General features: G+C 40.5%; 1 protein-coding gene across 1 annotated transcript; it reads left to right on the top strand.

Annotated features, from left to right (window-relative positions):
* The first annotated feature begins 255 nt into the window (after nt 1-255).
* Nucleotides 256-18,838, top strand: LOC132310035 (uncharacterized). Its single transcript, XM_059808277.1, has 3 exons — nt 256-846; nt 17,757-18,242; nt 18,404-18,838. Exons 1-3 carry the CDS (start codon nt 256-258, stop codon nt 18,836-18,838), a joined length of 1,512 nt encoding a protein of 503 aa, XP_059664260.1.
* The last annotated feature ends 4,015 nt before the right edge of the window (nt 18,839-22,853 follow it).

A 22,853-nucleotide genomic window follows, 5' to 3' on the forward strand; every position in this document is an offset into this window, starting at 1 on the left:
CAAACAATAGCTCGCGAATGTTATGTCGCCTCTCTCAAAAAACAAAATCGCAAGAGGCATTTACGATTGAAGGGCTGGAAGGGAAAGATAGACCAGACTTTCATAGAGCGGAACCTACAGAAGAGCTAGAAGAGGTCATCCTTGGTGATGGTGAGCCCGAGAAAAAAGTGAGTATAGGGTCTTTACTCCCCCCAGGTATCAAAGATGAACTTACTCAATTCCTCAAGAAGAATTGAGACGTATTTGCATGAAGACATGCCGGGTATAGACCCCACTATCATGGAGCACCGCTTAAATGTAAATCCTGACTTTAAACCTGTCAGACAAAAGAGGAGTACTTTCATTCCAGAAAGAAATCAGGCTATATCAGAAGAGGTGAAAAAGCTCTTAAAAGTCGACTTTATTCATGAGGTGTACTACCCCGACTGGCTGGAAAATGTGGTCTTAGTGAAGAAGGCAAATGGAAAGTGGAGGCTATATGTGGATTTCACCGACCTTAACAAAGCTTGCCCGAATGACAGCTTTCCTCTCCCAAGAATCGATATGCTCGTTGAGGGAACAGCTGGATACGAACTATTAAGTTTCATGGATGCATATTTTGGATACAACCAGATATCTATGTACACCTCAGATAGAGAAAAAATGGCCTTCATCACTTATAGAGGTTTGTACTGTTACAAAGTAATGCCGTTTGGGCTCAAGAACGCTGGTGCAACATACCAAAGGTTAGTGAATGCAATGTTTAAGCATCAAATTGGTAGAAACATGGAGGTATATGTTGATGACATGTTGGTGAAAAGCTTAAAAGCTGAAGACCATTTGACTGACCTGCAGGAGACCTTCGAGGTACTTAGGAGGCATAAGATGAAACTCAACCCCAGCAAGTGTGCCTTTGGGGTTTCTAAGTCTGCAGCAGGGAAACATGACAGTGGCGGAGTATGAGCAGCAGTTCACACGCTTGTCTCTCTTTGCACCGGAGGAGGTGGATACAGAGAAGAAGAAGCGCAACAGTTTTGTCAAGGGACTGATGTGGTCTATCAAGAGAGCTATTATAGGTAGTCCAGCCTATACTACCTATGCTCAGGTGGTAGATGCCGCTCTACAACAGTATCAGTTGACTGTGGACATCAGACAGGCTCGTGGTGAGAAGCGGGGAGATAAAGACTCTACAAATCAGTCAGCTGAAAAGGGGAATGGCAATGGTCACCGGCAGAATGACAAAGGCAAGTTCCAAGGGCAACAGCCTTGGAAGAAGCACAAGGGTGGTTCAGATGCTCATCGGAATGGGGCACCCATTCAAAGGCAACAGAATGGGGGACCACAGGCAGGACAGGGTCAGCCACAGGCTAACCGACAGAGGAGGCCATTTGGTACTTTCCAGGGTAGTTGTTACACTTGTGGAGAGTATGGTCATACCACCAGGCAGTGTCCTAAAGCAGGATAGGGACAGGGACAGGGACAGTATGTGCAGCAGGGACAGAGGGCACCAGTGCCTCTACCAGCTTCACAGGTTCCACGAATTCAGGGACAGACACATCTGGCTTTACCGGCACCGCCGCAGACTCAGGGACAGGCACCACAGCAGTTGCATTATGGCAGGGTGTATAACCCCAAGCCACAGGATGTTCAGGCACCTCAGATTATTGAGGGTAAGTTTCCTATCCATGGTTTACTTGGACGTGTTTTATTTGATACGGGTGCTACACACTCATTTGTAGCTAGGACTTTTGTTGTTTTATCTGGGATGGGGACGAGGGTATGCACTAGACCTCAGGGTATTTCTACACCATTGGGTGATACAGCTATTATACATGAGAGTGATGGGCCTGTGACACTAGATATTGGCAGACTCAGATTTCTAGCCAATCTATTGGTCCTGGACATGCACACTTATGACGTGATACTTGGGATGGATTGGTTGTCTCACTACCATGCCCAAGTTGATTGTTTTGATAGATCTATTATTTTTACCATACCTGGTCAGGATATGTATGTAGTAGCTATGCCACGTTCTAAAGGGGGCGGTAGCACCTATTTGTTCCATGTGGAGGAGGAAAATAAGGAGGGAATTACTGTGTCATTGGTTAACATACCGATTGTACAGGATTTCCCGGATGTATTTCAGGAGATTCCAGGGTTGCCACCTAGTCGCGAGATCGATTTTGTGATAGACTTAGCTCCAGGCACTGCGCCTATTGCTAAGGCACCCTATAGGATGGCACCAGTAGAGATGAGAGAGCTGAGGGATCAGATTCAGCAGTTACTCAGCCAGGGTTTTATTCGTAGGAGTACATCACCTTGGGGAACACCGGTTCTGTTTGTGAAGAAGAAGGATGGTTCGCTTCGTCTGTGTATAGATTACAGGGAGTTGAACAAGGTTACGATTCGTAACAAGTATCCTTTGCCCAGGATTGATGACTTGTTTGATCAGTTAAGGGGAGCCACATACTTCTCCAAGATTGATCTGCGTTCTGGGTATCATCAGCTGAGGGTTAGGGAGCAGGATGTTCCTAAGACAGCGTTTCTCATGAGATATGGTTCTTATGAGTTTCGTGTTTTACCGTTTGGGACGACTAATGCACCTGCAGTGTTCATGGACTTAATGAATAAAGTCTTCCGGGCTTATTTGGATCAGTTTGTTATTGTCTTTATTGATGACATCTTGATCTATTCTCGGTCGGAAGACGATCATGCTAGACATCTTTGCATAGTCTTGCAGACGCTTCGTGAACACCAGTTATATGCCAAGTTTGAGAAGTATGAATTTTGGCAGCGGGAGGTGAAATTTCTGGGTCACGTGGTGTCAGAAAAGGGGATCGCAGTGGATCCGGCCAAGGTTTCGGCGGTGGTTGAGTGGGGACAGCCTACATCACCTACAGAGATTCGGAGTTTTCTCGGTCTGGCAGGATATTACAGGAGATTCATCCAGGGGTTCTCCAAGATAGCAGGACCACTCACTCATCTGACCAAGAAGGGTGTACAGTTCGTGTGGGATGAACACTGTCAGCGAGCTTTTGATGAGCTGAAAAGGAAGCTGACTTCTGCACCGGTTCTGGCTACTCCGCAGAGCGGGATAGAGTATCTTGTTTACACGGATGCATCGTTGCAGGGTCTTGGATGTGTATTAATGCAGGAGGAGCGACCGATTTCTTATGGATCTCGGAAACTTAAGCCTCATGAGCTTAATTATCCAACACATGATTTAGAATTGGCAGCAGTGGTCTTTGCCTTGCGTATTTGGAGGCATTATCTGTTGGGTGAGTCCTTCAGATTATTCAGTGATCACAAGAGTCTGCAGTACTTGTTCACTCAGCGGGAGCTGAATATGAGACAGCGCAGATGGTTGGAGTTTGTAAAAGACTATCATTTTTCTATACAATACCATCCAGGGAAAGCGAATATAGTGGCGGATGCACTCAGTCGTCGACCTGTTGGTAGTCTTTCTGCTCTATTCACTACTGAGTGGAATGCTTTGACGAGTATGGATGAGTTATCGGATGCTTTTATGGCTTGCATGGTGGTTACACCTTCCATCATTCGCAAGGTTTTACAAGCACAACTCATTGATCAGCAATGTGTTGACAAGGTCACAGAGATAGCTTCTGGAGAGGTTTCATTCTACTATGTTGGGGCTGATGGAGGTTTAAGGTACAAGGGACGGTTAGTGGTACCTTCTGCTGATAATTTGAGGAAGGATGTGATGACTGAGACTCACCACTCTGAGTTCTCTGTTCATCCAGGAGGCGATAAGATGTATCAGGATATGAAATGAAAGTTTTGGTGGGCAGGTATGAAGAGGGACATTGCTCTTTTTGTTTCTCAGTGTAGTACTTGTCAGATGGTTAAGATTGATCATCAGAGGCCGCCAGGAGCTCTACAGTCACTACCAATTCCGGAGTGGAAATGGGAGAGCATATCTATGGATTTTGTGGAAGGGTTGCCAAATTCTTTCAAGGGGCATAATTCCATATGGGTCATTGTGGATAGGTTGACCAAGTCAGCTCATTTCTTGCCTATTTGCACTGACTACACTTCAGAGCAGTTGGCGAGGCTTTACATTTCAGAGATTGTGAAGCTGCATGGCATTCCATTGTCTATTATATCGGACAGGGATTCGAGCTTTGTATCTGGATTTTGGAAGAGTTTTCAGCAGGCTTTAGGTACGGAGTTACACCTTAGTACTGCTTATCATCCTCAGACTGACGGACAGACTGAGAGGGTGAATCAGATTATGGAAGATATGCTTCGGTCGTGTGTTCTGGATTTCAAGGGCCACTGGGAGGAATATTTGCCACTTGTGGAGTTTGCTTATAACAATAGTTTCCAGAAGACTATTGGGATGGCACCTTTTGAGGCGTTATACGGTCGACCGTGTCGATCACCTGTTTGTTGGATGGAGGTTGGAGAGAATCGATTCTTAGGTCCTGAGTTCATCAAGGATACCTCTGAAAAGATTACTCTTATTCGAGATCGCATGCGTACTGCCCAAAGTAGGCAGAAGAGCTATGCTGATCGTCGCACTCGTGCTTTGGAGTTTCAGGTTGGGGATCAGGTTCTTCTTAAAGTATCTCCTATGAAGGGTGTTATGCGTTTTGGGAAGAAAGGGAAGTTGTCTCCGCGGTTTGTCGGTCCATTCATGATTACGGATCGAGTTGGAGCCGTCGCTTATCGGTTGGCACTTCCGGATACTCTGGATCGCGTTCACAACGTGTTTCATGTTTCCATGTTGCGGAAATTTCTGCGAGATGAGGATCGGTATCAGCATATCGATGTTGGGGAGATTGAGTTGCAACCGGATGCAACTTATTTAGAGCCACCGTGTCGTATTGTCGACCGACGAGATCAGATTCTTCGTAATAAGGTTATTCCTTTGGTTCGTGTTCAGTGGAGTCATCACAATGAGGTTGAGTCTACTTGGGAACGGGAAGATGCCATTCGCTCGCAGTTTCCTGGAATTTTGGAAGAAGGTAAGAGCGAATTCCGAGGACGGAATTCCTTTTGTTAGGGGGGAAGAATGTAATACCCCTAATTTTCAAAAGGATAGTCTCGGTATTTTGTTTAATTGTTTTCTGTTCATTAATTGTTTTTGGTTCATTAATTGTTTTGAATTATATTTTAATTGACTTTTTAATTATTTGATTTACTTGACTTATTTGTGTTATTTGAATTAATTAGTTGGTTTATTTGTTTTCTTTGGTTTAATTAATTATTTGAATTATTTACATTAATTGTGATAATTGTGATTATTTAAGTTAATTGTTTAGTTATGTGTCTAATTGTAATGGTGTTATATTTAATTCTTTATTGTAAATTTAAATTGGTAATTGTCTTGATTTAATAATTAGGGTTAAATTGGTAATTGTCTTGATTTAATAAGTAGGGTTTTATTTTTAATCAGTTTGTAAGCCGTCGTAGGTTTCTCAGTATGTTGGATGGGCCGGTTAGGATTTCAGTTGGGGCTTGAATTAATTTAGGGTTTAGTAAAATCCTATAAATATATGTTAGATGTTTGGTTAGGGTTTGAGAAACATAACAAAACCAAGTATACGACTGTGGAGACAAAGGAAGAACAGAGAGGGTTCACGTTGGTTTTCGTCGGACCTTTAGAGACGGCGTAGAGATTTTTGGACAAAGATCTCAAAGGCAAGTTCTAACCTTACTCTCTCCCTTATACTCGTGTTCTTTGCATACTCAATAGTTCCAGGATGAATTACATGTTTAAAAATAAAAACGTTATCTGTTTCATGTTTAGAGTTTAACTGAAACTGAATTTGTTTTAAAATTGTTAAACTGGTTAACTTTGAACTTTCTTGTTAATTCTTGGTTTAATCCATATTAGTAGCATAATAAGGATTGAATTAAGGGTTGGAATCTTCTGGGATTAAGTTAAACTCTCTGAAAACCTAAACTGTGAAGTGTCGGAGGCGTAAACGACGACTGGAGAGGAGAACACGAAGAAGAGGAGGGAGAGAGCCGGCTCCTATTGGATTGGAGCCGGCTCTCCTTGGATTGGAGGCGGCTCCAATGGTCTAGGAGCCGGCTCCAGGGCCATTGGAGGCGGCTCCAATATTCTGGAGCCGGCTCCAGGTTGTTTGTTCGTGGGTTTTTGGTTCTGTTGGTTGTTTTTCCAATTTTCAGTGATTAGGCTTCCTAGTGATTGTTTTAATATGTTTTAGTGGAGAATGAATACTGTAATGGATGGTTTAGGAGTGGTCTAGAGTAAACATAAATATGCAAAGATCAGATTAACATAGAATTGGACACAAAGCATTAATCATTAGGATTACATGGAGTTAATTACGAATGTCTTGTAGACTTGTGTGGGTTTGGAGTTTCTAACTTCCAGATTATAATGTAAAATTTCTTGTGAGAGTTTGTGCACTGCTAATTGCAAATTCTTAGAGTATACCTACATACAAGGAATCTGTATTTTTGCTAAAGATTAATTGATGATTAAACTTAACATTTAATTCGTCAATTTTGTTGAATAGGAGCTTAACAGTATGATAAATTGTCTAGATTTATTATGCATGCCATGGAAATAAATATTATAACATTTGTTTAAGCTCTGTTAAGTATGGATACCGGGAATAAACTTATATTTACAGACACAGTCCTGTGGGTGATCAGGTAACGGCTTATTGTTGGATTAATTAAGCATGTTTTTCTAGTATACTTTAATGTGCTTAGTTTGGAACTGTGGGTTTTGACACTGATACTGTTAGTACTTAATCAATGGTTGGATTTATTAAAGCATGATGGTTAATCTATTCTAACATGGTTAGGTTGGAATTGTTGGTTTTGCATTTGTAAATTATTTAAATGTGTGGAATAGAGTAATTAATATTGATATTTATGTTTCCAATGTTAATCAATTTGTTGGGACTATTCAAGAACGGTTGTTAATACATTCTGATATGCTTGATATGGACTCGTTGATATTGTTATGTACTTGTATATGCTTTATCAACTATTGGACGGATTGGATTGTATGTACCGGTATGGGACGGTGACATACTAAGTTTGGATTAGCTCAAATTGCTAGGTCCTACCTATTTTGGAGTAAGGGCACGGGTTATAAAATACAATCCTCCTTATATATATAAGTCGGTACGGTTGAATACGCCGAGTGACTTACTGGATTTCTTGTGGATGGTTAGAAACGGAGTTTAGATATATTTTTATGTTACCGTGTCATGAGCTTGAGTCTCAGTGTCGACGGTTAGGGTGCGTATATGCAGTTGGATGTGTAGCTGACTATGAAGGTTGAGGTATACCCTGTTTAGGTTTAGGTACTCTTGCCCACTCAAGTGTGTATTGTGTGATGCCTTCTATCCAGGTTGAGACCCCCTTCATGGCCTAGCGAGAGTCCAGTAGTGTGGATATATTTAGGTACGGATTATTAGTTATTGTTGAACTATTTAGTATGTACATGCGTATCGAGTCTCTGCGTGGATTGTAGTAGGATAGATTTGTTCGTGGGCCTGACCCACTCCTATTTTTCAGGTGTACGTCAGTTCCAGGCTTGAGCTTATTCGTGCTGAGCAGAGACGATCTTCCATTCTACCGACGATGTAGGATTTCTTTCCAGATCTTGGATTTGGATGTTATCTTTCATTTTACTTTCATTCAGTGTGAGATTTTTATTAGGGGTCCACTAGAGATGGATTCCCGAGTTGTTCAAGTTATGGATATTTAGTTTATCAAATTTAAGTATTTCATTTTTAAGGATTATCTTTTAGTTTTCTTTTCAGCTTTAAACTTTCATTTCTTAATTCATTTTGTATTCCGTGTTCGTTATAAAATATTAATTATTTGATATTCCCTCGGGTTTGGGCCTGGGCCTGATCAACTCGTGTCTCGGATCCGAGGGGTATCATAGTATTAGACTAGCGCAGTCCTAGTGGTTCGACTTATCCGACCAATAGCCCTATTTTACAATGATTCGTGTTATTGCGAAGGTTGATGTATAGTTGATCAACCGATCAATTTTTTGCGCCGTTGCCGGGGACTGCAAACAATTTAGCGACCAAAGTTCTAAGGTTAATTTTAGTTTGATTGTGAATATTGTGTCTTGTGAATATTCCTTGTGTATTTTGACCATCTTTGTGTTTTAAGTGTTGTAAGATTCTAGGGACTCAAAGCTCGCCGTGGGAATGCTAGCAAATTGTAAGTCTAGAGGACTCCAGGTAAGTCTCGTGACTTCTAGTTTCGAGTTGTGAATATTGTGCATGTGTTAAATTTAGTTTTAGTTTAGTTGTGAAGCCCTTGTTGAGGCTCTTATCCTGTTTAAATTTCGTGTTCAAGCATCAGTCCTTGTCGTGGCCAATTTAATTTTTGTCTTGATAATTGAGGAGAAAGGGAATATCATATGTGGAGGTTATGGTGATGAAGTGTTGTGTTGATTGCTTTGTGTGTTGTTGAATTACTCCTAGATGGATAATAATTATCTCCCAACTCAATTCTACACACCACATGAGTTTTGTGCCTTTTGCTCTAGTCATACACATTATACAAGAGAATGTCTTCCAACGAGACAATTCTCGGACTTCTATCTAGAGCAACCAAATGAAAATTTCTTTGAACCGGGTAGTGATCCATACTTCAATGGTTATAACTCGGGTTGGGGAGATCAACAAAACTTCTTGTGGCGTGACATAGGAAATTCAGCCCCACAATCTCATGAGCAACATTTCCAAACCAATTTTCAGCCCCATGATCATCATGTTCAGCCCTCATTTCAAACACCCTCTCCATTTGAAGAAGTGATTGCCAATAACAACAAAGAAATGATGGAGTCCATCATGGACTCCAACAATCAACTATTGGCTTCCCTTGCTAGCATGCAATCCACAGTAGAGTCTATCAATCAAGTGGTACCATATCACCAGTCCCAAGTTAGTGCAATGATAGATGACCAAATATCTCAAATTCAACAAAGGATTAATGCTAAAAATCATGAAGAGGAGTAAACATTTTCATTTGAATTTATGGCCAATCCAAAAGAAAATTCTATGAATGATGAGATTACTCCTAATAACTTTCATCATGAGAATGATCAAGTGGTTATTACATGTGAAAATGATGAAATGGTGGTTAAAGATCAAATTGTTGCCCCACATCAAAATGAAACAATTGTGGTTCAAAATGGGAAAAATAATGATGTAGAGATTGTCTACCCTACTCCCAAACAGCCCCTACAAAATCCTTTAGTTGATGCACCTCCTTTAATGGAGGATCCTCTAAAAGCTTGCTTAGCTCATTTCAATTATGAGGATTTTGATGTTGATAAGTCTATTTGGGAGGTAAATACTTTGTTTAATATTCCTCCACCCATTCACTCTCTTCCTTGGGCAACATCAAATATATCCCTCTCTTGGGAGCTTGCACCTCCTCTCATTCCTTCACTTGAGTTATCTCAAGCTATTGAGCCTGAGCCGCCGGATAAGTGTGAGGAGGATGTTGAAATTCTGAAGGATAATTGGTCGAGCATACCCGTGCTCAATATGGCCCTTCACAAGTCTTTGCTTGATGTGCCTTCATTTGATCCACCTTTCCCTCATCCAAATCAGCCCCTAAATAATCCAAAGTTCTTCATTGAGGATGAAGAGTGGATTGAGGTCTTTCCATTACCTCTTTCCAACTTTTGTCTTCAAGCTCTTTTCCTTCTGCTTCCAAAAGAACTTCTTTACATAGGGAAGCTTGAATCTCTAGAGAGACATGGTATAGGGTAAGGAGGACTAACTTGATCTCGGTGTGTCTAGCTATCGAGATTTTTGAGGATTAGTGCCTGCTCTAACTTCATCTAGCTATCGACATTAAATTTAGCAAAGCAAGGGAATAAATTCTTTCGATGTTCCAAGTTTCCCTACCTTCTCAAATTGCTCGTGCCTTGAAATTTTCTGGGAAATGGTTTCGAAAAGCCAAAAATTTGATTTTTCTGAAATGGTCTTCAGTTGTGTTCCGCAATTTTAGACTGGCTTCTTAGACCTTCTCAGCCCTAATTTTCATTCCCGAAAATTTCCATCGCTTCCTAGCAATTTCATCGGATCTTGGGAATGCTTCTCATGTGCATATTTTCTCATTTTTAATGCACAAGTTGGAAATTTTCTCAAAATTCTCCATGCATTAGAGAGAAGCTGCAAGGTTTGAAAATTTTCTCAAAATTTTCCATGCATTGGAGATGAAATGCAAAGTTTGACAATTTTTCCAAAAATTTTCCACCCATGCATTGGAACGGACTGAATTTGCAAGTTTGAAAAATTATCCATGCATTAGAGAAAAGTTGCCAAGTTTAAAAATTTTCTAAATTCATCCAAGCATTGGCGCACAATTGCAAAGTTTGAAGAATTTTCAAAAATTAATCCATGCATTGGATTGACATTGCAAGTTTTAAAAAAATTTCTACATTCATCCATGCATTGGAAATGTGTTGCATTTTGAAAATTTTTCCAATTTGATTCATGCATTAGCAAGATGTTGCAAAGTTTGACACATTTGTTTCAGCAATTGCATCCATTCAAAATGCTCACTGGGCCAAGATTCTAGTGCTCGAATGATCACCATCAATCCCAAGCTCACTGCCCATTTTTGGAGCACTCTAGCTTCCATTTGGATTGCTCCAAATTACCACACCAACTTGCCGAGGACACTGCCTTCATTTAGAGCACTCTAGCTTCCATTTTAGAGTGCTCCAATTATGAACCAATCTCACCCCAAGCTCACTGCCTAATTTTGGAGCACTCTAAATCCATTCAGATTGCTCCAAATTACCACACCAACATCCCGCAGCTACTGCCTCCATTTCGAGCCCTCGAATCCCAATTTCGAGTGCTCGAACCTCCATCCCACATCTTGGCCAATCTCTCTGCCCCAAGCTCGAGCATTCCAGCTTCCTCTTTGGCGTGCTCGAATTTTGCTCCATCCCATACTAACCTCTCTCAATCTCACTGCCAAGACTTCGAGCACTCGAAGTCCCATTTTGAGTGCTCAAGTGTGATCCAAGCATCAACCCAATTCACTCTCTCTTATCATCTCAGCCATCCTCCATCCAACCTTTCTCTTTCTCTCTCACTAACAAACCAACAACCATCCAACCCCAACACAAGCCAACTTCCCAACACAAGCAACCCACCACCTCATTTCCCTCGGCACAAGCAACCCAAGCAACCTCTCGGCATCCTCATGCAATCCTCATGCAACACAAGCCAACTTCCCAACACAAGCAACCCACCACTTCATTCCCTCGGCATCAAACACCAAACCAACCTTCCTCATCTCATTTTTCTCTCTCCACAGCACAACCACCCCCTCAACACCATGCACACACCACCCCCAAGCAACCAACTCCCATAACCCACAAACCTTCCCCACCCTCTCGGCATCTCTGCAGCCCATCTTCTCAACACCAAACCAACTTCCTTCCCTGCATCAACCTTCATTCCCCAAACCAACCACTCTCAGCATATCTCTCTGCAACCCAAAACACCAACCCCACAACCTCATCTCCATAAACCATGCATGCATTTCAACACCACCCCATCAACCACAAACCAACCTCTCGCAGCCAACCATGCAAACCAACTTCTCTCTCTTCCACCATCCTTCCTCTCAACCCCAACATCAACCAACCAAACCCACAACCCAACACCACCATGCTCGGGCACCCCTCCTGTATGCACACATCTCTCGGCATCTTCCACCATTCACAGCACAAACCAACCCATCCATGCAAACTCCTCACTCACTACCACCCTCACCCCTCAACTTACCATCATCCAAACCAACTCTCTCTCTCTCTCGGCACTACTATGCAACCCCACTCATGCACACCATTTCCACGACCCTGCATGCCCAACTCACAACCACCCAACCCCTCACCTCACCACCATACAGACCTACACCCACAACCACCCTCACCATACAATGCCACATCTCTCGACAAACCACATCCCACCCCATCACCCCATCAACCTTCTTCTTCTACCTCTCGGCATCTCTCTCTCTCACCCTCATGCCATGCAAAACCATGCATCACCTTCTCCTCCATCAACCATCTCCCTCTCAGCACTACACCCACAACCCACCATGCAGCAAACCACCTCACCTCACCACCCCTCAACCACCCTCTTCCTCTAACCCCCTCGGCAACAAACCACCCTCATGCATGCTTCAAAAAACAATAAAAAAAATATATATATATATATATGTATATATATATATAAATAATAATAATAATAGTAATATTACTATATATATATATATATATATATATATATATATTTACACTTAATACTAACTATACTAAAAAAAAAAAAAAAAAAATTGTATAGATTTTTGTCTTTCTTTAACATTCATATTTGTATTCTTATTTATGTTTTGATTTTTCTTATGATACCTATGCTTTCATTTGTGTATAGTAGTTGTGTTTCGATAGGTTTTCCTGTCCAAGTTTGGGGGACGCAATTGCGCACTCACATAGCTGACCATCTTCGCCTTCGTCACTCCACTTGGTATTATTGTTCTTTAACCCTCTCTGTTCTTATTTTCATTTACTTGTCTTCTCACATTGAGGACAATGTGACATTCAAGTTTGGGGGTATAGTGTACGATATTGTATATTGTAGAGTATTTGCATTTGCTATTTTGTTCAAATAGATTTGTATAAAATTGAAAATTAAAAAAAAAAAAAAAAAAATGAAAGCAATGATTTTGGAATTTTGGAATTTGTTGGAGATTAAAGCATGTATTGAATACTTTGTGTATAAAGGTAAATGATAGTTTTGAATTGAGAAAAATCTGAAATGAACATATGGATTCAAAAAGGTTTGTATAAATGCTTCAATTAGATTATCTTCAAGTATCATTCTCTTCCATGCTTCACAATACACAGATGCACATTGGAAACTTAACTGTGAGGCATGCAACTTGATTGACCTTAACCTTGGCCTAGTTAATCTGATTTGATGAACCTGACAGATGGATACCTTTGGCATGTATCTATTAAAAAAAATAATAATAAAATAATAAAAAAAAAACACTGAGAAAGAAAGAAAATAATGACCAGTTGACGTTCGTAGCCTTTCCAACTCGAGCTATTAAGCCCTAGGAGTGTCTTTACACTTAGCACCCTAAAGCCGTCTGGTTTGGGAGTTGTTGGCCTAACGCTTACTACAGGGGTTGATTAGAAAGCTTAAAGGACTTAAATAATGCATGGTCATTCAAAAAAATTGTAATAAGCATGGTTCGCTGGAGTTCGTAACCTTTCTAACTTGAGCTATTAAGCCCTTTGGAGTGTCTCTTCATTTAACACCCTAAAGCCATCTGGTTTGGGAGCTGTTGGCCTAACGCTTGCTACATAGGTTGGTTAGAAAGCTTAAAGGATTTCAGCATTGCACAACCATTCTATGTTTCACTTCTGAGTAACAATAAATTGTCAGCTTTGTTCTGTAATAAATTCATGCCTTAGGGACTTCATTTAAAAGGGAATTCAGTGATTTGAAAACTTGTGCCTTGGAATTGGAAAAGAAAGTAAAAGCCGCATGTTGAGAATCCAATCCACTTTCACTGAAGCTTGAGATGATTTCTATTATAGATATGACAATTGAAGTATTTATATAGACTATGATACTAATGCATAAAAGTTGAAACTTGAATAACTATTTTGTTCTATCAATGCTTCATATACACAAGGTAGTCTTCATAATTATTCCATCTCCAGTGTTCTTTATATTCTAAGTTTTCAAATGAGCTTCGTGCATCTTCACGCTCCATGTTGATGTTTGTGGGTATCATTTCTGTTAAACCCTCACGAGACTTCACTCATCCTCTAGGGATGCCTAGGGGTTTAAAAGGCTTGTTGCATATGCTAAATGCAACCGTCGCTCTCACGAAAGAGGAGATTTATTGTCATTTCATTAAGTATTTTCTTTCTAGTTTTGCTAAGGGACTAGCAAAATGTAAGTTTGGGGGTGTGATAAGCGCCGAATATTGCATATTCAAGCGCCCTTAATTGCATTATTTAAGTCCATTATTTGCTTATATTATGTAGATTACTTTCATTTGCATGTTTTTGTATATTTTCAGGTCCATTGGCCAAAAAGAAGCAAGAAGGATGCTCTGTGGAGTTTTGGCCATCAAAAGGCACAAGGCTGAATTTCTGGCAGTAGTAGATCCTGAACTTTGCTCACCATTTTGACCTTGAAAACTTAAGAACTGGACTTCCATCATAACATGACATATTTAGAGCTCTGAATCATCTTTCCAAATCTTCAAGTGGTTCATCATTCGGAGTTCGGAGCAGAGAGTTATGATCTTCTTATCATAGGTGCTCAGAACTGCCTGGCAGCAATGAAGTTCTGCCTTGTTCTTCAATTTTGACCAACCAGAATTGAGAATTGGATCTCTATAAAAACATAAAGTTTTTAGAGCTCTAAATTAGCTTTCCAAATCTTCAAACAATTCATCATTCGGAGTTTAGAACGCAAAGTTATGGCCGTTTTACCAAAGTAGGTCCGGGCGAAGCAAGGCAAGAATGGAGCATTCTGTTCCAATTTCGAGTGCTCGAGCCCTTATTGCGAGTGCTCGAAATTGGGGCAGAATTGCATCCGGAAATGGCCCATTTTCAGCCACTTGCATCTTGGGTTCCTCAATTCTAATTTTCCTCTTTAATGGTTGGTTGGAGATGTTGGTTGGTGGGGGTTTTTAGAGCCTTATCTATACAACAGAAGAAAAGGGAGGCGACACAGGATTAAAAAGCTTTATTTTACAAGATAGAGGAGGGAGAGGAGAGAAAGAAGGAAGTGTTCTTCAAGCAAAAAGAGGGGAGCACAAAAATGGAGTTGTAGGCCTTGCTTCTTCCTTCATCTAGAGCTACCATGAGTAACTAACTCTTCCTCTAGGGAGGTGATGAAGTCCCTCCCTTGTAAGCATGTCCTAGGGTAGTCTATTTTGGGGGATTGTAATGTATATTTCTATAGTCTTTTTCATAACTAAGAGCCTTTCATTTGTTGTAATGAATGTTTATATATGTATGGTTGATTTCTTCAAGTTCATTATCTTGATTGTTAGGTGATGTCTTGTATGAATCTTATTGCTTGAGTTTTCATGGTGAGAATGGGAACAAGGTTATGAAATGGTTTCATGGCATGTTGATAGGTGACTTTGATAGACCATTGCTTAGGAAATCCTTTGATGGTGTATGCTTAATCTCTAGCTCCATGTGCTTCATCATTTTGTCAAGAACTTGATAGTCTTTCATTTAAGTAAATGTGTATAAGCTACACCTTAGTTAGGTAGTCTAAGCATGTTTACCCTTTTGATAGATTATACTTGTTTGAGACTTAATGTACTTCTTGATCAATTACATGGCAACCATATGTTGTTATGTAATTCTTAACCATTATATGTTATTTTTCTCCTTAATTAGTTCTAATCTAGCATGTGTATAGGGATGGAGACGGATTCATCTCCCTAGTCTTCTCTACTTGCATTTCACCTCTTTACATTCCTTGCAATTTATTGTTTTATGCACTCCTAATTTCCTAGTTTAGTAATTATCAAACAAACCCTTATTATCCCTTATCATTCTAAGAAAAATTCTAGACTCTTAGGTTGCCATAGACTAGCGCAGTCCCAGTGGTTTGACTTACCCGACCAATAGCCCTATTTTACAATGATTTGTGCTATTGCGAAGGTTGATTTATAGTTGATCAACCGATCAATTTTTGGAATTAAGGGCTAGCACGAATCATTGTAAAATAGGGCTATTGGTTGGGTAAGTCGAACCACTGGGACTGCGCTAGTCTATGGCAACCTAAGAGTCTAGAATTGTTCTTAGAATGATAAGGGGTAATAAGGGTTTGTTTGATAGTCACTAAACTAGGAAATTAGGAGTGCATAAAACAATAAATTGCAAGGAATGTAAAGAGGTGAAATGCAAGTAGAGAAGACTAGGGAGATGAATCCGTCTCCATCCCTATACACATGCTAGATTAGAACTAATTAAGGGGAAAAATAACATATAATGGTCAAGAATTACATAAAAACACATGGTTGCCATGTAATTGATCAAGAAGTACGTTAAGTCTCAAACAAGTATAATCTATCAAAAGGGTAAACATGCTTAGACTACCTAACTAAGGTGTAGCTTATACACATTTACTTAAATGAAAGACTATCAAGTTCTTGACAAAATGATGAAGCACATGGAGCTAGAGATTAAGCATACACCATCAAAGGATTTCCTAAGCAATGGTCTATAAAAGTCACCTATCAACATGCCATGAAACCATTTCATAACCTTGTTCCCATTCTCACCATGAAAACTCAAGCAATAAGATTCATACAAGACATCACCTAACAATCAAGATAATGAACTTGAAGAAATCAACCATACATATATAAACATTCATTGCAACAAATGAAAGGCTCTTAGTTATGAAAAAGACTATAGAAATATACATTGCAATCCCCCAAAATAGACTACCCTAGGACATGCTTACAAGGGAGGGCCTTCATCACCTCCCTAAAAGAAGAGTTAGTTACCCATGGTAGCTCTAAATGAAGGAAGAAGCAAGGCCTCCAACTCCATTTTCGTGCTCCCCTCTTTTTTCTTGAAGAACACTTCCTTCTTTCTCTCCTCTCCCTCCTCTATCTTGTAAAATGAAGCTTTTTAATCCTGTGTCGCCTCCCTTCTCTTCTCTTGTATAGATAAGGCTCTAAAAACCCCCACTAACCAACATCTCTAACCAACCATTAAAGAGGAAAATTAGAATTGAGGAACCCAAGATGCAAGTGGCTGAAAATGGGCCATTTCCTGATGCAATTCTGCCCCAATTTCAAGCACTCGCAATAAGGGTTCGAGCACTCGAAATTGGAGCAGAATGCTCCATTCTTGCCTTGCTCCGCCAAGACCTACTTTGGTAAAATGGCCATAACTTTGCGCTCCAAACTCCGAATAATGAACCATTTGAAGATTTGGAAAGTTAATTCAGAGCTCTAAAAACTTTATGTTTTGGTAGAGATCCAATTCTCAAGTCTATTTGGTTGAAATTGAAGAACAAGGCAGAACTTTATTGCTGCCAGGTAGTTCTGAGCACCTATGATAAGAAGATCATAACTCTCTGCTCTGAACTCTGAATGATGAACCACTTGAAGATTTGGAAAGCTGATTCAGAGCTCTAAATATGTCATGTTATGATAGAAGTCCAGTTCTCAAGTTTTCAAGGTCAAAATGGCGATCAAAGTTCAGAATCTACTACTACCAGAAATTCAGCCTTGTGCCTTTTGATGGCTAAAACTCCACAAAGCATCCTTCTTGCTTCTTTTTGGTCAATGGACCTGAAAATATACAAAAACATGCAAATGAAAGTAATCTACATAATATAAGCAAACAATGGACTTAAATAATGCAATTAAGGGCGCTTGAATATGCAATATTCGGCGTTTATCAGCAGGCGTTCAAAGAACTAAAGCAATACCTTAGTTCTCCCCCACTAGTGTCTCGAACCATACCGGGAGAGGAACTATACATATAACTTGCAATCTCCACGACAGTTGTCAGTTCAGCTCTGATACGAGAAGAAAAAGGGGTCCAAAGGCCAGTATACTTCGTGAGCAGAGCACTTAGGGGTGTGGAGGAAAGATATCCAAGGATGGAACAGTTGGCCTTTGCTTTAATTGTGTCCGCCAGGAAACTGAGACCATACTTTCAAGCGCATACGATAGTGGTCCTAATAGATCAACCCCTTCGACAGGTCCTACACAAGCCAGAAAGCTCTGGTCGACTGATGAAGTGGTCAGTAGAGTTAAAAGAGTTCGACATTCAGTATAAGCCAAGAACAGCAGTAAAGGCTCAGGTGTTGGCTGATTTCTTAGCTGAATTTACCCCTCCAGAAGAGGAGAAACAACCCCAATTTTTGACAGAACCAGGTTTAAGTGAGCAGATGGGCCCAGAAGTAGTCTGGGACTTGTTCGTGGATGGGTCATCTAATGTTCAGGTTAGCGGAGCCGGGCTTGTTCTTGTCTCCCCAGAGGGAGAAAGTGTACAATATGCACTTCGGTTTGGTTTCAAAGCAACCAACAACAAAGCAGAGTACGAAGCCTTGATAGTAGGATTAAAAGTGGCAAATGCCCTAGGGGTTGAGCAATTAAATATGTACACCGACTCCGAGCTGGTCGCTGGACAAGTTCAAGCGGAATATGAGGCACGAGACGAGAAGATGAAGAGTTACCTACAAAAGGTAAAGGAATTAAAGAATCACTTCCAAAGATTCTCAATTCATCAAATACCACGAGAAGAGAATGGGAAAGCAGACACTTTAGCCCGGCTAGCTACTGCATTGAACCTGAGATCAATAAGAATATACCACTGGAATATTTGGAAGAACCATCTATATCTCAGGAGAGACAAATTGAAGTGCAACAAGCGATATTGAGTGTGGAATGGGCAGATCCTATCATCAGATATATCAAGGGTGGGGTGCTACCAACAGACCGAGCAGAAGCTCGAAAGGTCAAGATGCGGGCAGCTAGGTATACGCTTATCAAAGGGGTGCTCTACAAGAGAAGCTTCTCCATACCGTATTTACGATGCGTTTCTAGCGAGGAAGTTGACTACATTTTAAGGGAGATCCACCTAGGAGTTTGTGGAAACCATGTTGGGGGTAGGTCATTTGCTAACAAGGCCATCCGACTAGGATACTATTGGCCTACCATGCAGAAAGATGCACTTGACTTCGTTAAAAAGTACGACAAGTGTCAACGATTTGCCAACATCCCGAGACAACCATCAGAGGAGATGACTCCCATGTCAAGACCACACCTCTTTCCCCCTTAAAAGAATGAAGGGTCAGCTTCATCTTCTTCCCTCGTAAAAAAATAAGGGGTTAACTACTTCCCTTGTTAAAGGGTGAGCTGAGTGAAGCTCATATTAATCTACTTCCCCTGTTAAAGGGTGACCTGGGTGAAACTCGTATTAATCTACTTCCCTTGTTAAAGGGTGAGATGAGTGAAGCTCCTAGTAATCTACTTCATTCATAAAAAGATGAGGGGTTAACTACTTCCCTTGTTAAAGGGTGAGCTGAGTGAAGCTCATAGTAATCTACTCCCCCTATTAAAAGGTGACCTGGGTAAAGCTCGTATTAATCTACTTCCCTTGTTAAAGGGTGAGATGAGTGAAGCTCATAGTAATCTACTTCCCTTATAAAAAGATGAGGGGTTAACTACTTCCCTTGTTAAAGAGTGAGCTGAGTGAAGCTCACAGTAATCTACTTCCCCTGTTAAAGGGTGACCTGGGTGAAGCTCGTATTAATCTACTTCCCCTGTTAAAAGGTGACCTGGGTGAAGCTCGTAGTAATCTACTTCCCTCGTTAAAAGGTGAGCTGAGTGAAGCTCATAGTAATCTACTTCCCTCGTTAAAAGGTGAGCTGGGTAAAGCTCATAGTAATCTACTTCCCCTGTTAAAGGGTGAGCTGAGTGAAACTCGTATTCATCTACTTACCTTATTACGAGCTACGTGAAACTCGTCTTAATCTACTTTCCTTATTAAAGGGACGAGCCGACTAAAGATGTCAATAAAATCAAATATAAAATAACGGTAGCATGCCAGCAGGGCAGCTTGCCAAATAAAGGCAGCATGCCAACAGGGTAGCTTACCAAATAATGGGAGCATGCCAGCAAGGCAACTTGCCAAATAAAGGCAGCATGCCAGCAGGGCAACTTGCCAAATAAAGGCAGTATGCCAGCAAGGCAGCTTACCAAATAAAGGCAGTATGCCAGCATGACAGCTTGCCAAATAAAGGTAGCATGTCAGCAGGGCAGCTTGCCAAATAACGGCAGCATGCTGGCAGGGCAGCTTGCCAAATAACGGCAGCATGCTAGCATAACAGCTTGCCAAATAAAGGCAGCATGCTAGCAGGGCAGCTTGCCAAATAAAAACAGCATGCCTGCCAAATAAAGGCAGCATGCCAGCATGACAGCTTGCCAAATAAAGACAGCATGTCAGCAGGGCAGCTTGCCAAATAACGGCAGCATGCTGGCAGGGCAGCTTGCCAAATAACGGCAGCATGCCAGCAGGGCAACCTGCCAAATAACAGCAGCATGCCAGTAGGACAGCTTGCCACGGCAGCATGGCATGGCAGCTTGCCACATAACGGTAGACTACCAGCATGGCAGCTTGCCACATATACGAGCTGCCAATGTGGCACTACGACAAATATACAAGCTTGCCAATATACGATAAATATACGAGCTTGCCACATATACGAGCTGCCAATGTGATACTATGACCCCCGACTGTATTCGCGAAATGACAATATAAGTCAGGCTAATGGACAAGGCTCTGCAATTCTAACTATATATTATTGTGTGATATTTTGGAATTAACGTTCCGGTGGTTTGACAAGCAATCCTCCGAAACGGGGGGCAACTGATGGATGTATAATTTAAATATCCATAATTAAGGGAAGATTGCTAAATTAACGCACTATTGAGATAGGCTCTGTAGATTACGATAAGGATTACAGATTGAGATAGGCTTTACAGATTACGATAAGGATTAAAGATTGTGATAAGGATTAAAGATTACAATGAGGATTAAGTCTACAGATTACAATAAAGTAATTCTACGTGACATCTTAACCTAAGCCCTATAAAAAAGGCGGGGTAATCAACGTTTGGAGGTACGCAAAAAACCCTAACTCAAGTTCTTGATTTCTCTTAAGAGATTAGTTCGCACACTGACTTCTTCGTCGGAGCCTACTCCACCGGTAACACACCGGTGCTTGTAGGATCACCTTTTCTTCTCTCTGTCCAAGAAGTTAGATCAGATCCGGGTTGCGCAGAATCCATCATTAACAGTTATACTTTGATGTTGATAATGAAAGATTGTGCCCAATGCCATCTCCACCAAAGCGATTTAGGGGTCATTTATTGTTATCCGAGTGTAAAGGTCATTTGCATCTTCTTGAGTACAATAGAAATTATGATAGCATATTTTATGTCTTTGTCTCTGAGATTGAAAGTGATTACTCCAAGTGGTCATTGAAGTATCAGGTGAATCTTACCGCCATGGTTGATTTTGTTTCCAAGGAGATGATTGTCACGAATGAGGTGTCTGTGTACTTTAATTGATGGGCAAGATGAAGGAGATGTGTTTCTGGTACTATTTGTAGGCACCAATATGATTATTTCCTACAACATTAAGGATAACACCTTTAAGAAGCTTTATGATTTAGCAAAACATCTTGCTTATTCTTCACCTCACCCTTCACGCTGTCGTGTCTATCCATACATTGAGACACTCTTTCCCGTTTGATTAATGGTACCATCATTTTAAATCACTAGCTATTTCAATGTTTTGTAGCTTCAACTTGAATCTTTAAATCTATTTATTTCAGTGTATTGATGATGTTTGTTGGCTTGGAAACTTTCCTGTCCTATTGATTTTGTTTATTGTCTCTTATGTCCAATTTCATATTATGCGGGACCTTACTTATCAAAAACATATTAAACATGCCCTTGCTGGGTTTGTATAACACTAGTTGTTATGAGAAGTAAATATTGAAAGAGAAATAAATTTTTATATTCCCAATTTTTTTCTTCTTGGCCACAAACATAAAAGGCTTTGATACTCCCAATTTTCTTCTCTTCTTCATTTCCTTTGTTTCTTTTGTCTTTCACTTCTTAGCACACTTTGCACAGAACAATTTGTAGTTTTCGTTCACAGATATTCTTTATGTTGTATGGAAGACGATTCCATGTTTCTGCCAAAAAAATGAAGTAGAAAATGAAAGAAAATAAGAATCTTTGAGCAGTGCCAGTAGCAATCTATGATACATTGAATTTGGATGAAAGGTTGTCAAAATCTTTATAATTTCCAGCATTTATCAGAGTGTAGAGGTCATTTGCATTTTACGGAGTACAGTGATTATGATACCAGATTTATTGTTGGGGTCTCTGTGATGGAAAGTGATTACTCTAAGTGGTCATTGAAGTATAGGGTTGACCTTAACACTATGATTGATTTTGTATCACGTGATTGTCTGTGACGCGGTGTCTGTGTGTACTTTAATTCATGGGGAAGAAGAATGGGTTGTGTTTTTGGTGCTATTTGTAGGCACCAATTTTGTGGAGGGAAAAAACTCCCTCCAATAGAAAACGCACACGTCACCACTACCCATATCTACAGGCCAAGGACATATAAGGCCCATCGTGCTCAAGCCTAAGTTGAGGGTATTTACAGCCCAAGACCATTCCATCAAGGCCGACTCAAGAAGCCATCAGCCCAGCTTGTCGTCAGCCCAGATATGAGTATTTAACATCCGGCCTGTTACCCAAGCCCAGCCGGATCAAAATATATTCAGCCCAAGAATGCACAAATCCTACCATTTGAAGAATTTACCGTAGAAGGAAAATTCGGATAGGAAGTTCTGTACAAGGCAAGTTCTATGTATGGAAAATTCAACAATGGAAAGAACTCTATTAGAAAAGTATGGTTATATAGAAAGAATTGGAGGGCAAGCAACGCGAGTCCTACCATAATTTTGCAATCTTTTGTATATAAATAGAGGCTAAGACCTCCAATAAAGGATCAAGCAATTTCACACTTCTCTACACATTGTTCTTATTTATTTTTATTGTTTTTGAGTGAGTTGTTTTATTTTTCTCAGTCATTACTGGTTGAGCGAAATTTTGCACCTACACTTTGGCGCCGTCTGTGGGAACCGTATAGAAATATACTCCCACTTGTTCTTCAAAATAAATCATTTAATCGTGTCTGGAATGTCAAACGGAGAGTCAGTAATGAATCAACAGATAGAATTGATGCAAAAGATGCGAGAAGAGTTCTTGCA

This window comes from Cornus florida, unplaced genomic scaffold (assembly GCF_030987335.1).
Source record: "Cornus florida cultivar Cherokee Brave unplaced genomic scaffold, ASM3098733v1 CherokeeBrave_3.0.0_Hap2_Chr05, whole genome shotgun sequence".
Taxonomy (NCBI): domain Eukaryota; kingdom Viridiplantae; phylum Streptophyta; class Magnoliopsida; order Cornales; family Cornaceae; genus Cornus; species Cornus florida.